At 40.9% G+C, this 23408-nt stretch overlaps 1 protein-coding gene across 2 annotated transcripts in view; it reads right to left on the bottom strand.

The window, feature by feature from the left end:
- Positions 1-22581, bottom strand: part of PANX2 (pannexin 2) — a gene marked incomplete at its 3' end in the record, with an annotated part of 29042 nt that extends 6461 nt beyond the window's left edge. Inside the window, exons 1-3 of one of the 2 annotated variants that reach the window (XM_081330270.1) lie at positions 22407-22581; positions 22182-22282; positions 21348-21676 (exon numbers count right to left, since the gene is read on the bottom strand). In XM_081330270.1, coding sequence (XP_081186396.1) covers positions 21348-21573 — 226 coding nt within the window. In that variant the 5' untranslated portion in view covers positions 21574-21676; positions 22182-22282; positions 22407-22581. Of the gene's footprint in view, positions 1-4762; positions 4850-10652; positions 10708-21347; positions 21677-22181; positions 22283-22406 lie in introns of those variants that run through there. The other variant, XR_014026777.1, reaches the window with a different exon arrangement.
- Positions 22582-23408: the final 827 nt, after the last annotated feature.

Below are 23408 nucleotides of genomic sequence, written 5' to 3'. Positions count from 1 at the left end.
AATTAGAGTTGTTTTTTTCTCACATCACCGAAACTTGAAAAAGATCAGCTGTGAATGTGTTATATTTTCTGCTGAGCTCTTGAGAAACTTTGGCTTCATAACAGTATACTTAAAAAGTGCAAAAATTGCAGTTTTGTAGGTTCAACATAACTCATATTTTTTTTATTGCAAGGAGATAGTTATAGGACAAAACAGATGATTTAAGCTCTGAACCCTCTAGCCCACAGGTCTGCAACCCATGGCTCTGGAGCCGCATGCGGCTTTTTCAGCCATCTCCTGCGGCTCCCAGCCCTCTGCCATGTGCAGTCCAAAAAAAAAGTGGGACTAAAAAAGTTCAACCAATCAATTCAAATATGCAGGGTAGGTGCATATCTCGCCTTGGCTCCACTGTTCAGTCAAATCCTGTTCTGCGCATGCGCGCATGTATGCGCATGCGCACACATTTTTTGCGGCTCCCAGTTTTTCCTTTTGTGAGGGAACCGGTTCCGAGTGGCTCTTTCACTGTTTCAGGTTGCTGACCCCTGCTCTAGCCTAATCAGAATTCTCTTGAAATTGTAAGCTTTGGTTAAATTTCTGGTAAAAGGGGGGAAAGACAATGAAGTAAGTCATCTCAACAAAAAATCCCGTAACTATGATTATCAATAGCAGTTCAATGAAGATCTTCTAGTGCCATTTTTAAAAATACTTTTTTTACTTAGTAAAGTTTTTATTCTTTATTGTTGTGACCCACCCAGGGAGGGCTGTTGTGTTTAATATAGGTGTTGATATAAATATTTTAAATAAATATTTAATTTTCTAAAGCACATCTCAATATAGGACCATTTCTGTAATAGGGATTCATCTCCAAATATATGAATAATGAATAACACCATCTACAGGGGGCATATTCAATTCCTATCTCATAGATATACTTAAAAGAATTTTGTTTCTCCAATGTGTATGAATAATTGCAACTAAGGGTAGGAAATACTTTCAGATTCAAAGTATTTTGAGACAGCAGCTCCCTACTTTGAGAACATTATTTTGTATTCAGTATGGGCTGCTTTGATCATTTTGGAAGTGTTTTAAGCTCAGAACTGAACTGTTATAAGCTTGAAATGCTCTCCAAACGATTGGAGCAGCTAACAAAACAGGACATTTTAAATTCAAAAGTAATTGAATTCAGAATGTGTTATAGACCATTAAATTGCTTCCATTCAATAGGGAAAGATGAAATATTATGGACTTCAAAGATACAGTTGAAAATATTTCCTCATAGTCAATACCCTAAATTATAATGAAAGGAATATTGCAGAGTTTAATCAAAATCCTGTCATGATAAAGGCAGTTTTGAGACCCTACAGAATTATTGCTTAGCGTGGAAATAATAAAAATGGAATCAGGAGAATGAAATTTAATTTGTCCCCAAAGTCTACAATATGCTACTATATGAACATTCTGCATCTGAATGTTGCCAGTTACAATTTGGCAAATAGTTTCTTTCAAATTTTCTAAAGAAAAAAACAAATACTGCCAAAGTATGCACAATCGTATAATTTGGAGGCCAGATATCTATTTGGTGGAACCTGTTTTGAATTTAACAATACTCCTTAACTGACTTCATTTTCGGTGTCCTGAAAATAAACTACAGTTATTAACACTATCCCTAATAATTTTTGGAATTGCAAAGCGAGACTGTTCATTGTCTATATATGGTATTGATCACACATCCATGAAATGGCATCTTATGAAAATCAGTAAAATGGCATCTTATAAAAATCAGTAGCTTTTATAAAAATACAATCGAAAAGCATTATAAAGAAATACATTCTATGATTTCCAGAAAGTCTGCCACAAAACACCTTTTTGTGATTGTTAATGACACACACATTTTCATTGCTCTCTGAAAATATTAATCCTATGTAATCTAAGTAATAGATTTCAGGATCATCTCCGAGATTATCATTCAGCACTAAAGCATAGCAATCCTTTGCAAAACATATTTAGGTAAATGAATGTAATCTATAGAAACTCATCTTGTACCTTAATTCACTTGTATTCAAAATCCCATCAATTGGGTTGAAGTCAAATCTAATATAGCACAGAGTAAATTTATTTAATTCTACGGGGATATGATAGGCATAACTAAATTGCCTCATTAATTTTTATGGTTCTATTCTTAAACCTGACTAAAATGGAGAGTAGTTTCTTATTTACCAGTTGTCCAAAGATTTTAAAACTTTTGTCAAAATGATGAAAATGGTATACTGTCATGATGCAAGTTTGCCCCTTTGATAGGTACAAAGGTTGTCATGACACCCATGATGAAGGAGTGGGACGTGCACTGCAATAGCACAAAGCTGCCATTGATCCGTCTCCTGCAGGTATCTTTAATCTTTATGTAGTGTTACTCTTTACCTTTTTAGATAGCATTATTTACTAACAGAATTAAAAATTAAACTAGAAAAGCAAAACTTGAGAGATTGAAACAGCAATAAGCCCAATAAAATAAATACATCCGACACACCTGATAATTCTAACTGTAAAGCAAATCTCCGCTTTAGAATGTCTGTTAAATAGTGAAAAACAGGCTAATTTTTTTTTAAAAAAACAATGAATAAAGAGTTTCAGCTTTCAACCATTCATTATTATTGGTATGGAACAGCCCACTTACCTAGGTTCTAAAAGGCATTTTAATTTAAAAAGCAAATGCGTGGTGGTAGAGAGTTTCTGCCAAAGAAACAACCTCCAAGCCTGACACTTGCACAAAAATAAATATATATTCTTCTCTGCTCCAATAAAATTTACTTGGGCAAACAGTGACATTAACACATCACATTTTGTTGGTGCAAGTTTGGATACAAAATGAGACCACAGTCTATGGGTGTCAACCTGTCTCTACTTTACGAATCCAGCAATGACATTTTGCTTATAAGTATCCATATTTAAAGTACGAACTTAGAAATTCAAAATTTATACAGGTTCCATGTACAATAATCACACACGATTCAAATCCATTTTCAATCCTTACTATTTCCACTAGATTTTGGCACCATCCTCTAGTCCCTTGGATTGAGTACTAAATTTATCTGTAAATCAAAGCACGTGCAAATGAAAACAACAGCTCATTTAATTATTAGTTGCCCCTACTTGGACTTCCCTCCCCTTTCTGTTGTTTTCTCAGATTGTAAACTCCTCACTCTTTGCACACAGATAGCATAAAATACCATACTGATCTTAATAATCTGATCTTAATAATTCCCAAATATTAATGGGACATTAATATTAATATGCTAAGCTTGTAAGCCGCCCTGAGTCTTCGGAGAAGGGCGGGATATAAATGGAATTAATAATAATAATAATAATAACCTATTAAAGGCGAGGCAGAAAATTGTGAACAGTCTAGATTTTTATTCATGTATGAACGAACTGTATACACAATCTTACTAACCTAAATTACATGATGGAAATAAAACTATGAATAGGTAAAGAATGAAAATATAGCATGCTAAGCAACGCCAAGGTATTTTACTGACATTATATTATTATATTACTGATATTATTCAGAATAGTCCCATTCCTTATTTTTAATTCGTTGAGCAACCATATATTTCCCCCTTCTTTTGGTAAAACCATGCTCTCTGTTCTCACTATTTATATTTCTGTGCACTTGTACAGATCCAGGGGTGTCTTCAGGAAGAATGAAAGAAGTCAAGGTGGTGATTGGGTAACAAAAAGATGGGAGTTTAACCACACAGTCACAGCCACATTTTTTTTACCACCCCCAAAGAGATGCTCTTATACAGATCCCACTCTAACTGTCTTAGAAATCTTAGAAGGGTTACCAAGTTCCATTACATAACTATTGTTGTTCTGAGTTATCATTACAATTTTATTTTCCTTTTCACTCTCTAATATTCCATTAATTTATGTAAGATTGTTGTCTTTTTCTTTCTTCCTTCTGATTATCTTCCTTAATATGTTTAAGGTAGAAATGATAGCTGGTTTTTGATTGTAGATAAGTGTTATATTTAATATGATTACACCTTTGGGATAAAGCTTACAGGAACACCAGTAAAAACAATAATCAATTAAGATACCATATATTTACAAGCAATTAAGTTGGCCATGTTTTTTTTTTACCATTAAGGAAAGAACTGGACTGATTTAACTTGCCTGAAATATAGTCAAGAGTTTTATAGTTTTTATGGTTTATGTTGCAGCAGCTGGCAGCACTGAGACTGCCTTGGCCAATTCTTAAAAAAAAAAGCTAAACTGGGTTTCTCCTGATTAATACTTGGATGAGAATCAAGGAAATTCCCTATGATTGAACAAAGTCTTGGAATTAAATGACAACATACTTCTGTATCACTGAGAAGAAAATTATGCTAGCATAGCCTTAAAGTCTTACTGGGAGATGAAACTGATTTTTTGTTAAAAAAAATAGGGTCTATATGGCTAAAATCCAGAGTAAACATTTATTTATTGGGTTTAAACATATACTCTAGTAATAATATTGAACTTGGCCATGATTTGATCTTTGCAGTAGAAGACATGAGCATGAACATCAAGGTTTTGCATGCAAATAAGAGACCTCATGTACACCCCCCACTCCTCCAAGCAATAATGCTCTGTTGTTTATCATCCATCTTTAGTGCTCATGCAGAAATGCTCCTGTTAGGTCATGACTGTAATATGCCACATGGTTACTGCAATCACAAGTCCCCCAGCAATCTAAGCCAAATGTAGTTCCCAAAAATAAGAATACAACCCGGCACATGAATTATTTGATTTTGTTTTATTTAATGAAAAGTAGCTATTCCTTTGTTAGTGCAAATATTTTTTTAAAAATTCCCAGATCCTCTTCTTTCTGAAAAATAAATTAAAAGTTGGTTAATACAGTTTAAATAATGTTTGCATTGGTCTACTACCATAGTATGACGTCTACCCTTGAAATCCTAGTTGGTTACTCCGAATAATAGAGGAGTATAAATTAGAACTTACTGGGTCGGGCATGCTCACGGTTTTGGCATGTTTAGAAAAAAATTACACAGGCATCTGGATCTGGCAATTACAAATGATCACTTCCTAGTTAGTTTTACCACTATATGAAATGAGAATAAATGCCTAAACAAGCAGCCCATTCATTGGTAAACAATGTGCAAAGTCTGCCAATATCTGCTCCAATGTACAAGCTGAGAAAAGCTGCTTCACCATATTGAGACATAGTGCAAAAACATAGAGTTGGTATATATAATCAGTACATAAAACAAATATTTAGAATGAAGGATTCAAGATTTTTAGCTGCTAGGAATTCAAGAGCCTGGGTGGAGCAGTGGGCTAATGCCTCCTTAAGTAACACCAGCTGCCTGCAATTACTGCAGGTTCGAGTCCCACCAGGCTCAAGGTTGACTTAGCCTTCCATCCTTCCGAGGTAAGTAAAATGAGGACCCAGATTGTTGGGGGCAATAAGCTGACTTTGTAATAATGCCGCTTGGGGGGGGGGGCGAAAGCCCTAATAAGCAGGCATATGCTTTAGATTGTAAGCCGCTCTGAGTCTTCGGAGAAGGGCGGGATATAAATGGGATTAATAAATAAGTAAATATACAAAGAATGAAGGCTATTGCTAAGCACATTGATTTGTGCTTTAGATTGTAAGCCGCCCTGAGTCTTCGGAGAAGGGCAGGATATAAATGGGATTAAAAATAAAAATAAAAATGAAACCTCTTCAAATATTAAGAAGTCACCACATTTTTCTCCTTTCAACATACCTATCCCATAACACATCAGAGCCCTGAGATGGTATGAAATCCTCTTACTGTTGGGGAGTGGGAGGTAGAGATATTTTTTTTACTGATTGGAGCCTATGCCTGTGAAAAAAATCCTGTCACTGAAGTCAGCCGGTTTTGTAATGGGAAGGAATCAGCCCAATTTGACATTTTTAATTTAAATCACTTGTTTTTCCCCATTCAAGTTCCCCTACCTACCAAGAGTGTAAATGTTTGTTTTGCCTAAGCTGCAGATGGGGTAATGGTAGCCATACTGTCTGCAGGCTGCTATAAAGAATCCAATAAAAGCACAATGGAGTTTTTGCAATATTCTTAGCATTAACTAGGATTCTTACTGCTGTTAATTAAAGGAAACCAAAGATACAAGAATCCACAGGTTTTCTAAGTAGATCTGGAATCTGGCATTCAAATTTCATAGTTCAATGCATTGTCAATGGAGAGGACTTTGGGCTGTTCTCTCAGTCTCTTTTCTCCATCCTTTTCCCTCCTCACTGATTAAACAAATCCACAAATTCCGAAACCTAGTCCATCTTTCAATTCGTACAAGTACCGGTAGTACTTATTAATGGGTAAAAGGTATGTTTCCTTTCAGGTCAGCTTGACTTTTGTGATTCCATTAGCAATTCTATGTAATTTATTGCTGCAATATGCATGGGAGTAGTTTGCTATTGTATTTTTCAGAGGAATATAATTTGTTGTTCCTTAACTGCCACGGATGGATGGATGGATGGGTGGATGGATGGATGGATGGATAGATATATAGAAAGACAGACAGACAGACAGATTTTTCTGTCAGACTCCCAGTCAAGTACTAGTTAGGCCTGCTAAGCCTTTCTCAAGATCAATCAAGAACAAAGACCCTATCTCATGTATTTTTCTTTCCATATGTTAGTGGAAAGGTAGAAGAGACATACTAGTCTAAAGTGGGTACTCCATAACAAGCTAAGCAAAAAAGACTTCAGAGAATCCTTTCCAACTAGAATTCTGGAGTCTGATTTCCATTAGCTAATATTGTGGATACTCTGAGGCAATGCATCCAAACACCAGAAAAACAGGTAATTTCTATTTGGAACTCAATAACCTAAAAGAGCAGCAGATGGAATAACACTTTGGAAATGTGTTTGTCATAGTATCTGGGATAGCCGCTGACAGGTGGGGATTAGTCATTCTTCTTTGGCTGGAGCCAAGGGGAGGGGAAGAGTGAGGTCTGTAAACACAAAGACACTTTGTTCTTGCACCAGAAAAGGGGGCAGAAAGTAGGCTCTGCAAAACTCCCAATAGAATTAAGACACAAAAAGTCAAGCTACTGCCATCATAGAACCGCCCCCCTCCATACCCAATACCACTTCTGCAGCCCATAGAGACCCCCAGATTTTATGAGGCTGAATATTTCAGACCTTTTTTCTTTTTAGCTTGAGAAATTTGAAGGCTTTTGAAAAGACAAAAAAAAATTTCTACAAGACTAGCAAGATCTTAAGACAGGGGTGTCAAACTCAATTTCATTGAGGGCCGCATCAGCATTGCGGTTGCCTTTAGGGGGCTGGGTAGGCGTGGCCTACTGGGTGGGCGTGGCTACAGTGCATATGGCCTACTAGGTGGGCGTGGCCAGCTCTACATCATTCGCATCATTCGCTTATGGGGGCCTGGGCAGGAGTGGGACAGATCTGAGGGTCTCTGGCAGAAGGAGGGTCTCTGGGCCAGGGCCAAGGAAGTGTTTCCAGGATGGCTTCGCGGACCACATGAAACCACTTCGCGGGCCGGATCTGGCCCCCGGGCCTTGTGTTTGACATGTCTGTCTTAAGACATCCACAGTACTTGTAAAATCACAAACCTAATTCTAAATCTGACCAAACTGGGCCGTTTTTTTCCTTTCCTCCTTTAGCGGTATAGGAAACAATATACCTCACAAATTTCAACTTTTTCCCATGAGAATAACAACAAAAAAAACAACAACTTGGGTTTGAAAACATAGTCCTTCAGGCCACTATAGAGTCAATGCTATGAAACTTGTGTATTTAAAAAAAAAACACTTTCTGTCTTAGAAATACCATAGTCTTCAGCATCATAGAATTTAGCTCCTTCTGTGCAATCCTCTATCCTCAATACAGAAACTCAAAGCGTTACTGACAATTAACTGTCCAGCCTCTGCTTGAGCATATCCAGGAAAAGGTTTCATCACCTCGTCTACTGCTGAACAGATTCTACAGCTGAACTGCTTTTATAGGTTGAGATTTAGAGTTTGATCTCACATGGTTCAATTTTCAGAGAGTTATCCTCTGATCAGGGCAGAATCCTGACCCCCTCTGCATTATCTCTTTCCAAATTAAACAGATTGAAAAGAAGACCAAGACTGGAATGCACAAGGAACATGGTTAGAATTATTTCTAACCCCATTACTTGCAACAGCTCTAGTGGCTTCTCTCTTTTCTTTTGTGTAATGACTATATTTCCTCAATTTTTCCTAGGAGGTCTTAATTTCTAGGTTTTTTTTGTAGATATGGCATATTGTTGAATTTAGATACAGTTTGTGAACAACTAAAATTCCAAAACATTTTTTTCATATCATCAAGTCAGGTAGCTACATTACTGCACATTTGATTTCCCTAAGATATTCATTTTCCATAGGTATCTATCAGTCCATCAAAATAATCTTCAACCTAATTTTTTAGGAACTTTCACTCATTTTGTATTCCTCTTTTCATTAGTTTCATTCACTTATATTTATTATTGATGTAAGAAATAATTGTGAGTTACTGAAACCTGCTTTCTTGAAGTCCCAGGTATGTATTTGACTACCTTCAACTTTCCGTCAAAATCAAGACTTAAAATATTTAATGGATATTTTAAATTTATTTTTGGAAATTATCCCCTATTGTTTTCCTGGGCAGTCTATAGTAGATACAACCAACAGTATTGCTTTTCATTTTTCTTTTATTTTAACCCAGGATCACCAAGTTCAATTTGAACTTCTGTACACATGTACCTTTTAAAACATAGACAATTCTTCCTTTGTACTGGTTTTGTTCCTTTAGACAAGTGGTATCCATTTATTTTATTCCAATTATGAAGATCATCTGACCACTAGTGCTAGTAATGGTGTTCAAAGCCCTCCATGGCATGGGGCCGGAGTACCTCAGGGAACATCTGCTGCCGGCATCAAGCTCCCTGCGCTCTGTGCGTTCCCACAGAGAGGGCCTCCTCAGGGTGCCACCGGTCAGAGAATGTCGATGGGTGGCCCCCAGGGGGAGATCCTTCTCTGTGGGCGCCCCGGAGCTATGGAACCAGTTACCGGTTGAGCTCCGGACGGCGCCCGATCTGCGCTCCTTTCGCCGCGATCTGAAAACATACTTGTTCGAGCAAGCCGGCCTGGCCTGAGGGGGGATTGGTGGGGGTTTTTTATCATTTTTATTGGGGTTTTTACTGTGTATCAATTGTATTTTAATCGGGCATGCATTTAATTATTTTTTAGTTTTTGTAAATTTCTGTGTTTTATTCTTGCCCTGTACACCGCCCTGAGTCCTTCGGGAGAAGGGCGGTATAGAAATATTAATAAATTAAATTAAATTAAACTTTATGATTCTTAAATATTTGTCTTTCAGCAATCAGCATTTAACCTTATCTTCAAACATCCTCATATTCACGTGATCAAAAATGGAAGTGTTTGGCAACTGGTTTGTACTTACAATGGTTGCACTAGCACAAGGTCACTATTTGTGACCTTCCCAGAGGGCTTCCATTAGGCAAAGTCAATGGGAGAAGCCAGATTCACTTAATGACCGTGGCAACAAATGTCATAAATTTGAATGTGACTTGCTTAATGACTGAATCTCTTAGTGATGGAAGTTCTGGTCCCAATAGTAAGTTAAGGACCACCAGTATTTAAGTATGTTCAAAAGCTAGATATGGCAGCAGAATTTTGGTTTAACCAGAACTTCCTACATTTATGTTCTTCCAGAATAAAGTGCTTTAAAAAATTTTCAAATATTAACATTTGCCACACTGCTTCAAAACTTGCGTTCAGAACAGGACAATGCAAAACTTGCAGATCAAGTAAAAGCAGCTGAAAGACCTATAAAGTATGCAAAAACATTTGTGTAATTCTTTGTGTTTTATTTGTGTTAAGAATGTGGGAATACAGGTGCACTAGACTGAAAGGTTTTATCATCTGCCAATGCTGTTATTGCCCAAAGGGGCACAATTACAGAAAATTAAAATTATGGTGTGGAAAATATTTTGTTTCCAAACTGGAAACAATAAGAACTTGAGTTCTTTTTCAATGCTTTAATTTTGAATGAGAATATTTGGATATTTTCAAATTTATTTGTTAAGAAAAATAAACACAGGATTTAAGAACCATAAATATATGCAAATTAAGTTATGTTCAAGTTATAATCTTCCTGAATTTTTCTTTGTGGTGCAAGTAGGTTGGCTGTAGTTTCCAATCCCTTTTTTTGGAAAAAACGAACAAGCCAGCAGTTGCATAGATCCAAAATCTAATTTTAGCATATCAAAGCTACAGCTTTCATTTGGTGTGGCATCAGCTCACTCTGATCATGTCACCATCCTTTCTCTTCTTTCATCATTTCAGACTAAATTGATGCTGCAAATCATCTCAACCAAGACTGAGAAGGAACACTGCATGATATTTGAAGATTTTTTTTAGAAATAGACAGGTTACTAGAGCTCACTTAAATGAATGTTGAAAAGGAAATAGCAAAGTTAGTATAATACACATGACTGATAAACACTGAAACTGCAAAAATAAATCTGTTTGTTCTGTCTGTCTATCTGTCATTTGAACAGTTGCTGAACAAGGCAATTGTTAACCAAGGACCACCTATAAAACAAAACCAATAAAATTGACTGATCAGTCATATCACTTACTGTTGTCTCCACTATTTTCTTCATGAGAATGGAAGAGGGCTGAATTAGGAAACTGCTAAGAGATACAAAAACACAGCATTGATGAGCTTTCTTTGCTGCAATTAGGCCATTTCAAATACACGCAATAAGAAAACAGAAGGCAAAACATGCAGATTGATCTAAGTACAGTTTATTTAGCTTGTTCACCTTATATAAAAAGGCAAAACTACAACACATTTGGGAGAAATGATCTATATTAAAAAAAATGTGGCATGATTATGCAATCTTTTCTGGATATCAAATATAAGACTACAACTTAACATTATGTAAGTGATTTCAAAATCTATCCTTCTGGTTTTTTTGAATGCTGTAATTCCAAAATACTTACCAATGGCAGAAATAATAACAATCTGTCCTTTCATTTGGATGATGCAGCTGCTAGCAAATGAAACCTTGCTTTAAAGCATGATGAATAATTTAACATAATGAACTCTACAAATCCAAACAAAAGGGGTAGAAATAGAAGTAAGTAGCTAAAATGTGAGGTTTTAACAGTCTTATGCCCAAGCTCAATTATTTTCTTTTCTTTTTTCTAAGGTAAAATGGTAAAAGTCTGGCTAAGTTGCCAAATCTCATGAGATTTCAACTGAGAACGGTAACATCTCATGACAAAGGGGACTTGTGGTCTCTCTATGCCTTCTCTATACCAGCAAAAGAAAAATCCTTTTTTGTTGATTTGAGGAGTAATTATTTTTTAAGCCAGTTATTAAAGTTGCTTCATAAGGCCATTCTCCAATTTTTTGTTGCTACTTTAACACCCCCTAATTCCTGAAAGGCTGACATAAGAATTGGGTTTTCTCTGTATCAAAATAAAAAAACATCATTTTTCTCTAAAGCCTCTTGCCAACATGTTCAAGTTCCAGATATGCCAGAACTGCATCTCCCCAAATTCCCAGTTGAGTTTGTCCATGACTGACTGAAATAACCGTTAAGATTAATGAGAGATAAAGTCAACTTGTAAGACGTTCCCTAATGGAATGTTGGGGGACTTTAGGATGCTTAACTTGTTCTGGATTGTGCCTTTGTTTTCTCTTGTTAAAAAACCCTACAAACAAAAATGGGCACATTATATCTGACACCAAAAACAAAACAAAAAAAACCCCTCAGTCTGTCAGCACTTACACAACCCTGCCTATAGCCCTTCTGCAAAAGAATTCACCAATAAAACAATATTACAATGAGCTAATTAAGCAATTAAATGTCAGCTCTATAAGATACTGCTAAGCTTGTAAGCTGCCCTGAGTCTTCGGAGAAGGGCGGGATATAAATGGAATTAAAATAAAATATAAATAAATAAATAAATATTACAAACGCTTACTCAATCATCTCAATATTTAAGGAATACTGGAATAAAACCCCCAGTTTTAACTATTCACTGATTTTAAAGCTTTTGTCTTTAATTTGAATTGTACTATTTTTATTATCAGGTTTTACAGCTTCTGTTTTAATTGTTGTAAATTCCTTTGAGTGCTTAAACAGGAAGAATATTGACCCATTGATTCAATCACTCAATATGCTGGTGGCCTGTTTGTAGTCTGACAAATCTTAGCATTATTGTTTTAATCATGCTTTTTATCCTTTTTATCCTGCCACCAAACTCCGGTGGCAACTTTGGCTAATCTCAAAAACACAAACAAGCAACAACCAACTTGGTCACTGAAATAAAAAAAACCCCAATAAGATGAAAGGAATGTTAAACCATTTCCATAATTTTGCCAAGGCAGCAGCACCTATGCATTCAGGTTTTCTCAACAAGCTTTTCTTGGTCATAGAGTGTCTTTTTTCCTTTAATTCAAGCCCGGCTTGTAAATAGGCTATAAGAAATTTACTTGCCCAATGGCTTTTTGTGGACTTTGTTAGCAGATTTTTCACCAACTCAAAACACTGTATCATTGCTTATTTAGTTGCTCTTCCCCCATTTATAGTTATTATCTAGAAATTAGCTGCTCTAAACTCTGAGGGTTGTTAGCACTGATAAAAGTTAGAATGGTTTTCTTCTTGGTATCTAACACCGCAGTACTAAATATGCCCACCCCAGAAGCCTATCAAGAATAATTATATTCCCAATAATATAGCTAGGTAATTTAAGATCCTACCATAAAAGCACCATATTCTTATAGGAAAGGAGTAAATAAGAACTTTTGTAATTGTGCACTTGTCCATTCTAGAAGGCAATTTGTAAGCAACATTGTCTTTTTAAACTAGATAAAGAGAATGTTAGAGCAGCAATGTCTCTCTAGTGGAAGTGTTTCTGCTTAAGCTGTTTGAATAGCACAATATTAAAAAGCCAAAGCCCGGCTTAGTCAGTCAGGCATATTCCAAAATAAATACATATAATATTGCATTTATTTTAATGGATGACTGGAGAAACATTTCTGAATTTGTAATTCAAAACTTCTTCTTCAGCCAGATATTTTTTTCTGCTACCTCTGGAGTGCAAAGAGTGGGGCTTATCAATATTGCATTTCCCCCAAGGCTCCTCCCAAACAGAGGAAAAACTGGAGATATTTGCACTATAAGTGTTTGGGGGAGATTTATGGGGCAAAACTGTCTGAATTCAGTCACTGTAAGAGCTCAGGCATCCATTTCCTTCCTTAACAACACTGGAATCCCCATTTTAAAAACTGGATCCTGCCCTGCAATGTTTTGAATATGGCTTTCAACATCCGTTGTTAAGCCTAGTATGGCCCTCAGGCCAACAGAAGTACCGTATTTTCTGGCGTATAAGACGACTTTTTAACCCATGAAAATCTTCTCAAAAGTTGGGGGTCGTCTTATACGCCGGAAAATACTATTCACCTCTCTGATCTTTTCTGCTGGACGGTGGGATCGCTGGGTGAATGGAGGTAGGCGATGGTGACCCGTGGTTAGGCGGCTAACAGTGAACGGGTGATGGAGGGCAAACTCTCGTCAGATCATGGGGCGGCTGCTGCAGCCGCCGCCATTGCTCTCTCTAGGACTGGTCATGCTGGCGCTTCCAATGCTGGCTGTCAGGTCCCCGACGAGAGGAGGGGCAGGCGGTCCCCAGAGGCGCGCCGCTAAACAGTAGGAAGGGAGCACCTTTGCTCCCGCCGAGGCACCGCCTGACCGCGCCAACCAGAAGAATCGCCCGGTCATGGAGTGCGGAACTGAGAGCGGCAGCGCACCAAGCGAGAGAGCTCAGAGGAAAGAAGGCGAGGCGCCCATTTGGCGGGGAAGGAGCAAAGCTGGGCAAATCACAGAGCAGGCGGAGCAGAGAAACGTTACAGGGGAAAAGGGGGCGGGGTTTAAAAGGCAAGGCGGGCGGGACATGGAGACGTTCTGCAGTTAGAAGTAATGAAGGAGCCTCCGGGCGCTTTCTGGATCGGATTGTGCAAACTGAGCGTGCCACTACAGTCCTCGTGTTTCCCAGGGTTGCCTGTCGTGCCAGAGGTATTCCCTGTAGCCCCAGATTCTTTAGCTCCCCACTTTCCCTAATTTGGGCGAATTTTGTGCTCCGTGGAGAAACATTAATACGCAAATGCCGTTTGTTTAACCGCGCAAAACTCGGGGGAAACCTTGGTATTTGGGAACGGAAAGGCTTAAGCCTTTTCATTTCTGTTTTATGCATGGGCTGGGAGGGTCACAAAGTTTACCTCTTTTATTTTAGCAACATCGTGGCACTTATAAAAAAAGGGTACTAACGCTAAACGAGTTGTTAATATGCAGATTGTGTGCCAGGAAGTGAAATATTGAGTTATTAGCCCAAACCCTATAATTTAACACGAAAAGTAGGGGGTCGTCTTATACGCCGGGTCGTCTTATACGCCGGAAAATACGGTAGTACATTTCTGTCCTGTCATGATTCTTCACTGATTTGGCATCAAAGAGTTGAATGAATGAACCAAATCTGAGCCACTGAGTTCAAATTATACTCTTTTGACAATCACCATCTGGGCCTCTATTTCAACTACCTCTGTGTGGCAGGCTGGCTGACACTTTTTGGTTTATTTTTAACAGCTTGCAGCCTAGATTTCACCTCTGTTACATGCCTGCAAGTGATTAAAATGAGATAGAAATAGGAGAGAGACCACTGGGATGCTATAGAAGAACAGTTTCATTGTGCAGCCACTTCAGACTTACAACTTCAGTAGATTAACCACACATATCCATCCAATCTAAGTTCAAATGTCATGCAAACATGTAATCCATAACAGAAGTTAGATAAAAACTGTGGTTATTTGGCGTATGATCCAAATTTGGATTTAATCACAGTCCCTGTCAACAGGTTTTTATATAAAAAAAAGGATCTATAGCTCATGGTATTGTAGATCACGTAGTGTGATCAGTAAGCTCAGCTGCGGTACATAAAAATTCCCACTGTTGCAAGCACTAGCATTCTATGTTACGGCATGTAAATTTCAAAAACTCCAAGTAATTTTTAAGCATGACCTTTAGCAGAACCCCTAGAGGCCTCTTGCAGAACCCTAAATTGAGAAAGGGTGCTTTAGTGTATCATGGAAGAGCTTAAGGCCTCTGGCTAAAACAGGGGGCGGGCTATAATATGTACATTTTTACAAGAGTTGCTGCTGAGCAATAAATATTTCTACACTACTACATTTGCATTGAAAACACCTACCAAGGCACTTCCAGGTTGAAAGGATTAGCTGGTGACATCACCATTGCCCAGGGGGATGCCTGAGTGGGCTCCTTTTGTGTCCCTGGTATTTCTCCACCAAAGTGGTACCTATTAATCTACTTACATTCTCATGCATTCGCAAACTGTCTGAAATGGTAGTCTCCTGTTTGAGGAGTGGTTGAACTAGAAGACCTCCAAGATTCCTTCCAGTTCTATTCTGATTGATTGATTGATTATTAAGTGAGCAGGAGCTGGGACAAATTGGTGGGAACTCAGTCACGTGGCTCGTGCTCTCGGGTTTTGAACTGCTGAGCTGTAGACCTTTCAATGGTCTTCTGACTCAACGTCCTAGCCACTGTGGCCCACATAATTTCTATAGATAATGTTCTTTTCAAATGCAAATTTTGTTTGATCAGATGTGAACTGATTACATTAACCTAGAGAACCCCCTGAGAAATTCACAAAAGTAAAAAATACCAATTTCAAGAACACAATATGGAAAAAGGTATCTGTTTTTGAAATAGCAAGAGCACTTAGATTTATATGCTGCTTCACAGTGCTTTACAGCCCTCTCTAAGTGGATTACAGAGTCAGCATATTGACCCCAACAATCTGGGTCTTCATTTTATCGACCTTGGAAGGATGGAAGGCTGAGCCAACCTTGAGCCAGTCAGGATCAAACTCTTGGCAGGGAGCAGAGACAGCCTGCAATACTGCATTCTAACCACTGTGCCACCACTAAACACTACTACTGTCATAAGATGTGCACCTTTTCCAGTTCATATAGATGTTTTTAAACTCAGCATCTTTTTTGTATCATGGTGATCAGAATTGTATGCAGTGTTCCAAGTATGGCCTCACTAGCGCAGTATATCACTTCTTGGAATCTTGATGTTATTCCTCTGTTGATGCAACTCAGGGGGATAACATCAAGGTCATGAGACATGACGATACCTCTTTGTACTGCACCAGTGAGGCCATGCTTGAAACGCTGCGTACAGTTCTAGTCACCACGATACAAAAAAAGATGCTGAGACCCTAGAAAGTTTGCAAACAGCAACAAAGATGATAAAGGGCTTGGAGGCTAAATTGTATCATGAATGGATGAGGGAACTAGGTGTGCCTAGGCCAGGGGTGGGCAACCTTAAATGCTCAAAGAGCCACTTGGACCCGTTTCCCAGAGAAAAGAAAATACTGGGAGCCGCAAAACCCGTGCGCGCACGAGGCGGGGGAGCTTGATTGAAGTGTTTAATTAAAAAGAAATAGAGGCTGCTGTGCATGAGTTCTCTCTTTCTCTCTCTCTCTTCCTCTCCCTCCTTTCCTCTCTCTCCCTCTCTCCGCCCCCTCTCCCTCTCTCCAATTTTCTGCTCATCTGGCCAGCTGGCCTCACGCTGTTCTCCGACAAGCTGACACACATTCTTATTGGATTGGCTCTCCTGCCCTTGGTCTGCCAGTCCTCTTCCCCCACTCAGTGTGTGTGTGTGTGTGTGTGTGTGTGTGTGTGTGTGTGTGAGAGAGAGAGAGAGAGAGAGAGAGAGAGAGAGAGAGAGAGAGAGAGAGACAGAGACAGAGACAGAGACAGAGAGAGAAGGGAAGCACAAGTGCCTCTCTCTCTCTCTCTCTCTCTCTCTGCAAATGGCAGAGGATGACTGGGAGCCACAGGAGAAGGCTGAAAGAGCCACATGTGGCTCCAGAGCCACAGGCTGCTGACCCGTGGCCTAGGCTATCAAAGAGAAGGTTTGGAGGGAGGGGCATGATCTTCTAGTACTTGAGGATCTGTCACAAAGAAAAGGAGATTAACTTATTCAAAGCACCAGGGGCAGGACAAGAAATAATGGGTGGAAGCTTGTTGAAAAAGAGATTGAATCTAGAAATAAGAATTCTTTTGACGAAGAACAATTAATCAATGGAGCAGCTTGACTCCCAGAGTTATGGGAGGTTTCCAAATGCATAACCATTTGACTGGGATTGTATAAAATCTCCTGACTTGGGCACGGGGTTGGAAGAGAAGACATCAAAGGTCCCTTCCAACCCTATGATTCTATGTTCTATTCACACCAACAGAAACTAGCCCTACCTCTGGCTATTATACAGCCCAATAAACATACTCCAGTAAGTTAAAGTTACTAAACTAAATGGCTTCAACTAAAAATCCAAACACTTAGTGGTTAGGTAGATTTCAGCAGCCAATATGATTTATTTTCTAAGGGCTGTGAAATAGATAAAACAAATAGGTCAATCAAGCTAAAATCATCAAGTATTTAAATGCCTCATACTGGCTTATGTAACAGTTACTTAGAATGTTCTTATACAACATTTTTTTAAAATGAAAGCTCAAGTTCACCACACATAAGAATTTCAGGTTTGTCTGAGATTTTATACAACCAATTCAACATGAGAAAGTCAGTATGGAATGAGATATTTCTCATTTATGTAACAGACTACACACATTATCCTTCTGCTGGCCTTACATCAATCTCCAAGGGAAATTATACATGGAAGATACAGCTAGGGCAGACACTGCTATACAGTAGTGACTTCAAAGAAAAAGCACTTCATACCAGCACTCAGCTTCTCATTCATATCATAACCTTTTATGTGTATTTTTCTTTAGGATACTACAAGTAAACATGTCTATTCCTCTTGGAAAAGAAATCATGCCAGATGTCTGGAGCAGCAGACTAAGATATATATATATATATATATATGTAATACATGGCCATATCTTCTGTTTAAGATATAAAAACAGTTATCTTCTACTGCTGTAGACCTACTACTGTATTACAATTGAAATGGATCAGGATATCTGGAAAATTATCTATTTATCTCTTGCCAAGTCAAAACTGAAAACACCCTTGAATGCCATTAAGCAGTCTTTCCAAACCAGACATCTTCCAGGACTTTGAATTCCAGGTGTGAGAATTGTCAGAATTCCCAAAGACTTTTCTTGCTGGGGAATGCTGAGCACTGCAGTTCTCACACACCTGGAAAGGAGCCAGGTTGGGGAAAGATTCCTTTGGCCATGCAAGAAGGCACTTCCAGCAATCTTACACATGTCAACAGCAGGCCAATTATAAATACCGCAGCCTCCGTGAAAACAACAACTACATCACTGTGCTAAATCAGATCTTAAGGAAAGAGTTTCCATTACTCCAAGTAGGCAACGGAGGAGCCGTTTGGCTGTCTACCTTGCCCAAACTGCTATGCATATATAGTAAAATAAAATTTCCCTCTCACCCTTATGGGTGTTCTGTGCATATAAAAACAGATACATGAAGAGCACTAGACTAGCATTCTAAAAGGCCAAACCCAAGACACCAATGAGTTGGAAACATAACATGAAATGAAATAAACAACAGAATCAATGACTATTTAGTCGGCACCTAATACATCGTTTCTTATAGCTCATGTAGAACACAGGGGCTATCATGCATTAGCTTCCTTCAGAGGTCAGACTGGCACCAACCTCCTGAGAGTTCTCATCTGGCCTTAGCATGAAAGCCAGCTGGGTGACTTTGGGCCAGTCACCATCTCCTTCAGCCCAACTCACCTCAAAGGGCTGTTGCTGTAGGGAAAATAGGAGGAGGAAGGAGTATTAGGGATGTTTGCTCCTTGAGTTCCTTTTACAATAATAAAGGCGAGATAAAAATCTAGTAAATAAATAAAATAACCTTGGGTGCCCTTCCCCAAAGCTGCCAAGGTGGTATTGTTCTGCAGGGTTCTGGAGGCTGAAGTTGTACAAAAGGGGTTGATGCCATCAAACTCCAAGGTTTTAATCTTGCTTAATTTATTTTTTATGTTGAACCTCTATTGTAGTCTTTAAAAAAGTGTGCATGTGCACATGCACGTTTGTGTGTGCAGCCATTTTTGATTGATTTTGGCCCCCTGCTCCTATGGACAACCTAGTCCTAGGCCAATATGATCCTTTGACAAATCTATTTTAGAAAGTTTATTTAAAAATAGAGGGACACATAAATATGGCTGTTTTAGGGAGTAGAATTCTCATCCTTCCAATATCTTCACCACCACATACTATGTGTGACAAACACAAAAGCACATGACAGCTGTTTTCTCTGCCATTCCCACACTCAGGCCATGTCTCCCTCAGCATCCTATCATGGGACAAACAGATCTCCCTCTCTCTCTCTCTCTCTCTCTCTCTCTCTCTCTCTCTGTGTGTGTGTGTGTGTGTGTGTGTTTGTGTGTGTGTGTGTCTTTCTGCTTGTCTCCTCGTGAAGTTACCTTCATCTCAGCTCATCATGAGTGAAACAGACATAAGCCATTCTTAACTATACAGGTTGTCATTAAATATTATTCTTCCTCTTATTCTTGACGTGAATAAAATATGTTTTGTCCCCTATTATGTTGGAGGAAAGTGAGTAACTAGAAGTGGCTTGGAAGACAGCAATAAGAATAGGATAGGAATTGGCAAGAGAGAGAGTTTCACGCTGACACCCTACCAAGGAGAAGTGGAGGCCTGTAACTCAGAAGGAACATTTTTCTAAACACATTCTCTGGTTTGCCCTTCTATCTTCCACCTCCAGCAGAAATGACCAGAGGGCATCAAAAAAGTTAAGATGGTAGCCACAACCATCTCATCTAATCCCACCCCCTTTTCTACAAGCACCACTTTTTTGATGGCCCCCATGTTGATTTTTTGGCACTTTTGTGCCAATTTTCTTATCTTGCCTTTTCAGTTGCAACTTTACCCTAACCATTATCCTTACTGACAACCCAAACATAATGTTCATGCATGCCCAAGGCATTTAATACACCAAACTAGCCAGTCATCTTGATAAAACAAGTTTGTAAGTAGGGCGCCCTTACTGTTCCTGAAGTACAGATGAGGGGCTGGGAGGCCAAGGATTGTGACCAAAGTGAATTCAAGATTCTGACGAAATTGAATCAAGGGAGAACCTTCTCATATACCACTTGGGGTGGGTCTATAGAAGAGATTATGTGTGTGCTCATCTTTCCTTGCTCACTGATTTACAGAGCATCCAGACAATATAACATCATGCACCTGTGGCCCCTCTGTCTTCTGCCAACTTTTCTTCCATCTTTGTGACGTACAAGGGGGAAAGAGTGTTAAGGAAGGAACTGGTCCCATCAACACACAATGGATTTTCTTCTATAGGGCCAGGATTTGCCTGTCTGAAAGCACCCCTTTCTACTACAGGCCACTTGGGCGTGACCCTTCTTTTCCCCCACTGTCTTGGATACACAGTTGGTCCTCGACTTACAACCATTCATTTAATGATCGTTCAAAGTTACAATGGCATTGGAAAAAATGACTTATGACATGGTCATTTATCACACTTATGGCCATTGGAACATCAACATTCAAATGCTTGGTAATTGTTTCATATTTATGATGGTTTCAGTGTCCCAGGGTCATGTGATCCAATTTTGTGACCTGAAAGACAAGGTCAAGCCAGATTCACTTAATAACCATGTTACTAACTTAACAACTGCAGCGGCAAAACTCACTTAAAACTGTCTTGCTTAGCAACAGAAGTTCTGAGCTCAATTGTGGTTGTAAGTCGAGGATTACCTGTCATCTTTGCTATACAGCAGGGGTCCCCAACCCTGGGCCGTGGACTGGTACCAGTCCACGGCCTGTTGGGAATCAGGCTGTGGAAGCAGCGGGCAAGGGTCTGAAACTTCATTTGCGCATGTGTGGGATCTAGACTGCGCATGCAAAACCATCCCCCCCCTCCCACCGCCGGTTCGTAGAACCGGAAAGGTTGGGGACCGCTGCTCTACAGCTCGATCCCTTGTTACTGGAAAGCCAGTAGGATCTTGTTTCATTTGCAGTGCTCTTGCTGCAGTGTCAGCTCACTACTCTGGATGGGAAGGGGTAGTATGGATGTGCACTGGCTCTTTTATGTGTCTCCTTCTGCTTAGGATCACCACTTTCCATAGCTGTCTGGCAGGCAGAATTTCAACGGATGAAGCTGCACCCGGTCCTTAAGATCCCACCACAGCCTGTTGTATTTTCCCCCTGCCGTCGGTCCTTGAAGCCGGCAGAGCCAGCTCATTCCCCAGCCTGCCCTTACCGGCGAAGTTCTTGGTGAAGACCAGCGTGACCAGGAGAATCGGGATGAGGACGGTGCCGATGGTGACCACGCGGTCAAAGGGGAGCTCGAGCTTCAGCTGCACGAGGAGCGCGGCCAGCGAGCCCGTCTTGTCGTCTTGCGGTCCGGGCAGGATCAGCTCCTTAAGTTTCTCCCCAGCCAGCAGCGCCGTTGCCATGTCCGGATGGTTTTCGATGATGTGTTGCATAGGCGGCAGCGGCGGGTCGGAGGACACTCAGCGGGCTCCAGTGGCCGGAGCAGCGGCGCCGTCGCCTCGCCGGAGAAGATCCGGAGCCCGGGATGGGCTCAGCCTGCGGGAGGAGACCAATGAATGCGGCCGAGGCGAGCGGTGGAGGACGCGGGCCGGGCAGGCACCATATTTTTTATTTTTTTGCTTAGACAGGCACGGTCTCTACCGAGACTGCGGCAGCCAGGCCGGGAGGTTGCCTGCGCGCCCTCGGAAAGCCTACACACCCCGCTTTCCCCCTTCTGTTACCCGGATCGGAGGCGACGGCTGCTGCAAAGCCGAGCTGCACACCCAGGAAGGCTTTGCTGCAACCAACGCGAGCAAAGATGAACTGTCGGGGAAACGCCGCCGGCGTCCAAAAACCATAACAACGACGAAAACAACAACAACAACAACAACCACCCCACCACCACCCTCCTGGCAATCGAGAGGGAGAGATTTTTAAAAACCGAATCCAAGCGAAGCACAAGCGGGGGGGGGTTCTGCTGGGACGTAAAAGACACCCCCGGAGCGGTAAGAAAGCAAAAGGCTTCCTGCGGGTAACCAGAGTTGTCCCTAGTAGTTTTTACCTGGTGAAGTTGCGGAGCGGCGCAAGGAAGGCTCTCCCCGTCCAGGGAGGGAGCGAAAGGCTGGCGCGCGAAAGCAAAGGCAGGCATGAAAAGGATGGATGCTGCGGCAAGGAAGAAGAAAAAGCGCCGGCCTGGAATTTCCTCTCGGTCCAAAAGGGAGCCTTGTCCCCCCTACCCCACCCAGATTAAACAAAATCCCTCCTCGGATTAAGCAAACGAACGAACGACACAACCCTACGAGGACGGCCGATTGCTTTGGGTTCAGTTACGTCGGCGCAGGCACCGAATGAATGTTCTCCCTTCGGAGGAGCCCAGCCAGCCAGCCAGGCAGGAAAGGCTGCTGCAGCCGCCGCGGCACTCGTGGCGGAAGGACGCCCGGAGGCGACGAAGCTCCGGCAGACGGTGGCGAGAGGTCCTTTAAGGTCTTTCGCCTCCACATCTGGAATTCGCCTCGCCAGGCAGCCGCGGGGAGGCGGGGCTGGCCGCTTTGCGCCGGGCCAGGCGGGAGAACCGGGAGGGGGCGGCAGTGGCCCGCCGGCATCACAGCAGAAAGCTGCCGAGTCACTCGACGCAACCCTTTTGCGACTGGCGGGGACGGCAGTGATAGGTCGGGCCCGCTCCTCCGTCTGGGGCTGCGGCTACTACGGTGGGTGGCCAAGCGCTTTCCTCAAAAGCGTGCATCGCCATCCCCACGACCTGCTTCTCGCGGCCCCCGATTTTGGAAGCTGGGGGAAAAAAAAAGTCGGGGATGCGGGGGGGGGGGAAACGGAAGGGCAATGCAGCGACCGGCGGCGGTAAAACAACGCTATAGCAAACGCGGCTGGCGACTTGTTTTGTTCCCGGGTTGCTCCGTTTCCCTCCGGCTTCCTTTCGTTACTAGCTCGTCCGTTCAGTTCTTCTGCAGATTCACCTCCTAGATCAGGGGTCTTCAAACTTGTCCCTTTTATGACTTGTGGACTTCAACTCCCAGAATTCCTCAGCAAGCTTTGCTGGCTGAGGAATTCTGGGAGTTGAAGTCCACAAGTCATAAAAGGGACAAGTTTGAAGACCCCTGTCCTAGATAGAATAAGAAATTCATTCCAGCGTTCAGTGGCATTCAGGCGCATGCGCCAAATCGGCGGATCGCAGCTCTTAGGCTTCTTGGAATCGATTTCGATTCCTGGTTCCGAAGCGTTGCTGGATTATTTTTCTCTGGCAAACGTTGCCTGAAACTTAGGCAGAATCCAA

The sequence above is a fragment of the Vipera berus genome (assembly GCF_964194415.1).
Source record: "Vipera berus genome assembly, chromosome: 6".
NCBI lineage: Eukaryota > Metazoa > Chordata > Lepidosauria > Squamata > Viperidae > Vipera > Vipera berus.
The sequence above is the reverse complement of the archived record's forward strand: the minus strand, read 5'-3'. Positions and strand labels throughout refer to the sequence as shown.